We start from the raw sequence: 5,000 nt of genomic DNA, 5'->3' as shown, positions 1-5,000 counted from the left end.
CGTCTTTTAAAGATTAGCATTACCCAAACAACCGTCTCTCCAGCTTCTCCCCATAGGCCACTCATGCCTGTGAATGATCTCGACACACAGGCAGAAATGCGTTTGGAGTGTGGCCCCATTTTCTCTCCCTCCCCTTTCATACCCTACTAACTTCATCCATTTTCACTGGTTTTCCATCGTACATTCATACATACTGGGCCTCGTTCCTGGTCACCTTGTAACATCCTGACTGTATAAACACGAGGCTAACCTCCCTCGCTGGGGGTGAGCTGATGAAATTGGTAATTGCTAAGAATAAACAGGGAAAACACATTCCGCCCCCTTTCTTTCTTTCTCTCTTTCTTTCTCTCTCTCTTTCTCTCTCTCTCTGCACTCATAAATAAGCAGCCTTCTGATCATGGCTGAATGCGCAGTTCATTTCCAACTCCATCTACCATCTTGGATCCTTTATTTATCAAGATTAATCGCAGAAGGCTGCTGCTCCTCTCACGCTAGCTAGCGCTCGCTCGCGCTCCACATACGTTTACAGGCAAAGCCGCCATCTAATCTGAAGAAGTTGCCGGCTGGATGGCTCTTAAAACGGTCATTTACCTCCGAAATTGGTGTCTATGCTTGATGTTGCATGCATCTATTTTGCATACAAATAAAGAATTACACTTGTCAGGAGGCAGGTACAATCAATGAGAGAGCACAGCTGTCTTAATCCCGGCCTCATCAGCTGGGCTCGTGCTCCTCCTGAGTAAGATGGAGTGTTTTTCTCTGCCGCTAATAATTACTCATAATCTTTCGCCGTCATATCGAAAGACTTTTTACATGCCTCCCAATTTTGAGCAACGATTACGGACAATTAAGATTGCCACGTTCACAAAGGCGTTTCTCATCTCCGCCGCCCTCCTTGTCCATATGGCTCTCGGTAAGCAAAACCATACGGACGGTTAAAAGAAAATTACGCTGCCTCTCATCCTTAATCTGTCATTTGCCGAGAGGTGTCTTAACTAATGAAGCGATTTAGCGGCGCTGCGTCTAAGTGCTGGTCTAGTCGTGTCAGGAGAAGTCACAAGACGTAACCCAATCAGTCAAGGGTGCTCAGAATGAGTTTGTTTTGTGCCTGCCTCCTCCCCTCTCAGGCTGTGCGACTCACGCTGTGAATATGATTAGTCCCGAATGGTGTTTGAGGAGCATTTCAATGTAAATTTCTCAAGTCACGATGAGAAGTGTAATTGACTCCCTTTTTTTTCTTTTTTCGCTGGGACATAACAGACTCCAGGTTAAACTGAAACTATTAAAGCTCAAGAATGAATCCTGTTGGGCACTCGTTTCATGCCAAACGGGCGGAGATATTATTATTACAAGTGTTCATCGTTACGCCTGTGGATGACAACCATTTAAAAGGGTCTCATCATTCCTTCTGCCTCTTCTCCTCCTGGATATCTTGAGTGGTATATATTATCACAGTTAAAGAAGGTAACCAAGGTGATGTGGCTTCAGGTGCTGATGTCATTATAAAACTGTAAAGCAATTATTCTGTTAGTTCTTGCCTGGGGTTATGAATACATTGAGGAGTGGTGGTGGGGCCAATAGATGTAGCTACTTCAAAAAGCAGCCAAAAGAAGATGAATTTTAATGCATGGGTAATTGCTCGACATGAATGCATTTCTAATAAATGTTCGTGTATATTAGATTGAAAAGGAAACGGAATAGATCTGTGTTTGCCAGGTGAAACAGGGGGAAATGGGATGGGGGATTGGGCTCAATTAATTCCCCTGTATAAAAAAGCCAGGTTACCACCACTACTATATGATTTGCAATGAAGATTATTTGATAGAGCATAAGTGAATGTATGAGGGACCCGATCAGATTCTCATTTCTCTGTTTGCTCCCAGTGCATACGTACGTTGGAGAATGGATAACGTTGTTTTCCAAATAAGGTCTAAAAAGAAGGAGGATTCACCAGTCCCACTTGTAATCTTCTTCCTTATCACCTGAGCAACCCCCCCGTTATTGCCTTTATTTCCAGTCAGGATATTTGTATATAAATGTGTTCATTTGCGGCCCCCTCCCCTCGGATCAGCCAATACATCTGGATGTTATCTGAAATTAGGACGCCAAACTCGAATCCGGGCGGAAGTTTCTGCATGCATGTATGCATGTACATTTGCTGCAACATTATTAGTGGCCAAAGCGCTACAAGCATGCCATATTGGCTTTCTGTCCCCGCCACAAATACCCATCAAACCCTTCACATTACCAATCCCAAGGAAAAAACACAACACACACACACATAAACGCAAACACACACAACAAGGGGAGCATGGGGGAGGAAAATGTTCCTCAAATCAATATTGTGGTAGTATTATCCACTGCAGGGAGAGGCCTTGGAGCAGGGGGGTCAGCTGAGCCTCCTGCGTTTGCCTGGCTGCCTAATACACACTTTGCATTCTCCCTCCCCTCTCTAACCTCCCCTCCCCTCCCCTTCCCTTCCACCAAACCCAAACGTCTTTACCCCAAACGTCTTTACCCCAAACGCCTTTACCCCAGCCCCTTATTACTGCTCCGCCGTATACGCGCTTTGCTCCCCGCCTAGCAGCGCGACGTCGTCTAGCCACTGATGTTCTTTTATTCCATTTCTCCGCTCATTCAAAATATATGTAAGGGTCAATTGCAGCTTTGCGCCAAAGCGCGCTCTGACCCCTCCAAGACGGCTGACTTAACAATGATGAATGACTTGGCACTTTCATTTACATGCCGCTGAACTCTACATTTGGGTCCATTAGAAGGCAAAATCAAATATTTATGTTCTTTATTGGAACTGCTAGATTCCATCTCTTTTTTCCCGGGAATCGCCTGGTGCAGAGTCTCGGTGGTGAGGTGTTACCTGAATTAGGATGGGAGATGGGGGGGGGAGATGGGGGGGGGGGGATCGCCTGGTGCAGAGTCTCGGTGGTGAGGTGTTACCTGAATTAGGATGAGAGATGGGGGGGGGAGATGGAGGGGGGGGGGGGGGGGGATCGCCTGGTGCAGAGTCTCCGTGGTGAGGTGTTACCTGAATTAGGATGGGGGGGGGGGGGGGGGGGGGGGGGGGGGGGGGGGGGGGGGCTCCCGTCTCAGTGCACATGGTGACCGAACTGGCTGTTTTCTTTTTTTTTTTTTGGTGATGCATTTCCTGAATAGCTCGGCTAACAGAGATTGCTTTTGTTCCCCTCTTTTCTGCTAAAATAATGCCCTATTATCGCCGCATTTTATACATTCTCTGGTGCTTACAAAAAGAGATCAGGAAAGCCTGGGAGAGAGGAACCAGATCAGCACAAAGAGCCAGTCGGGGTAGGCTTTTTCCTTTATTGGTAATAGATAGTTTGAAGCATTTACTGAAACAAGATTTTCTGTCCAGATATTGCTCTCCACAGAGAGAGGAGGAAAAAAGCTAGATGTAATTGAAACACATCATGTTGAGAGAGAGAGAGAGAGAGAGAGAGAGAGAGAGAGAGAGAGAGAGAGAGAGAGAGTGCCGACGCTGTTGAGGGGTTTTTAGTTTAGTCTCGTGGCAGTGCGAGTCGGGGGCATGTGAAAAAAGGCGTCTGCATTTCAAAGTGCTCATTGGGAGTTAATGATATAGCATGGGCGCACACTGAGTCCTAATAGATATTTATATTGTATCTGTTATTAGCCCTCCGAGGTGGTCAAGCCCGCACTGAGCGGCCAGGATCTAAGTGCTAATCTCTCAATATATTATTAAGAAAAGCCCTGGGCTCTGCACGTCTCAAACAGGGGGGAAACTAGCAGGTTTTCTATTAGCAAAAAGGGTGCGAGTCATAGATTGTATCAAAGGGAAATGGGGTGGGAGAGAAAATGGCGAATCAAAGAAAGGGCCACAAAAAATGTTTTAGCGTGGCGTGTCTTTCATGCCACACATCAAAACGCCGGGCCTTGTGATACGTGTCAACCACATGGGAACCGGAGGCAAACCGCTTCTTTGTGGAATTCAAATGAACAAAAAAAAAAAAAAAAAACGAACAAAAAAAAAACACCCCGGTCCTCGCCCTGCAGATATTAATGTGTGAACTTCATTTATTAACCCACTAAGACAAGGACTTATAACTGAAAGCTTTGTCAACAAAAGATTAAACTGGATCTGGCTTTGGAAAATGAAAGGAAAACAAGAGCGGAATAATCACAGATCAGAGAGGGGGCCTCGCTTAGATTACAATCACCACAGCGCACTGGAGTGGAAAAATGTCTAATTGAACTATTTCGCCACAGCAAAAAAGTTTGAGGTGCTCTCTCTGAATCCAAACACATTGGTTTATATGCTGCACGCACGCGGTGTTTGCGTATCCTCTTGTGTGTATTTGCACTTGTGTGTTTTAGTGTACGTGCGACGACGACGGCCATTATCCATTTTGTGCACTGTTGTCTCCAGGTTGTGTGTAGTGATGACTTGCCACTCATCTATGCATTGAATTGTTTTTTTTTTCCTACGTACGTACATAGGCCCATTTCTATGTAAAATGGGAATGTTGTCCTTCCCATCCCCCATGCAACCCAAACCCCCCCACCCCTCTTCCTCTCCCTCTCTCCCTTGCACACACACACACAAACAAACACACACACACACACACACACAGAAAGCCACATGCTCAGTCCACTGACCTTCGGTAACCTCTCCGGATCGCCTGGATGTCTTGGGATCACCTTCTGCAGCCTCTGGAATCCGTAGTCGATAGTCGGCTCATTCAAAGCTAAACCACAAAACAGGAGAAATGAATGATCGGGTTAGGGTCGAAACAAACGTACAGGACTTTGTCCTCGTTGCTGAACCACCAAACAGGAGAAATGAATGATCGGGTTAGGGTCGAAACACACATACAGGTCTTCCTGCTGCTCATTGTCATGCAGTTCCCTTTGTTGTGTGTCTTTGTTTTGGCAAAGAAAAAAAATACAATCACAGTCAGGGCCTACCTCGGAATTTATGTACATTTCAAAGTATTTTATACATTTGTTGA

General features: G+C 45.7%; 1 protein-coding gene across 21 annotated transcripts in view; it reads right to left on the bottom strand.

Annotated features, from left to right (window-relative positions):
- Positions 1 to 5,000, bottom strand: part of ebf3a (EBF transcription factor 3a) — a 136,295-nt gene that overhangs the window by 9,365 nt on the left and 121,930 nt on the right. For all 21 annotated transcript variants that reach the window (XM_063220834.1, XM_063220832.1, XM_063220841.1 and 18 more), the window contains exon 11: positions 4,648 to 4,736. In XM_063220834.1, coding sequence (XP_063076904.1) covers positions 4,648 to 4,736 — 89 coding nt within the window. The remainder of the gene's footprint in view (positions 1 to 4,647; positions 4,737 to 5,000) is intronic.

This window comes from Engraulis encrasicolus, chromosome 17 (assembly GCF_034702125.1).
Source record: "Engraulis encrasicolus isolate BLACKSEA-1 chromosome 17, IST_EnEncr_1.0, whole genome shotgun sequence".
NCBI classification, from domain to species: domain Eukaryota; kingdom Metazoa; phylum Chordata; class Actinopteri; order Clupeiformes; family Engraulidae; genus Engraulis; species Engraulis encrasicolus.
This window is presented reverse-complemented; position numbering and strand designations above follow the sequence as displayed.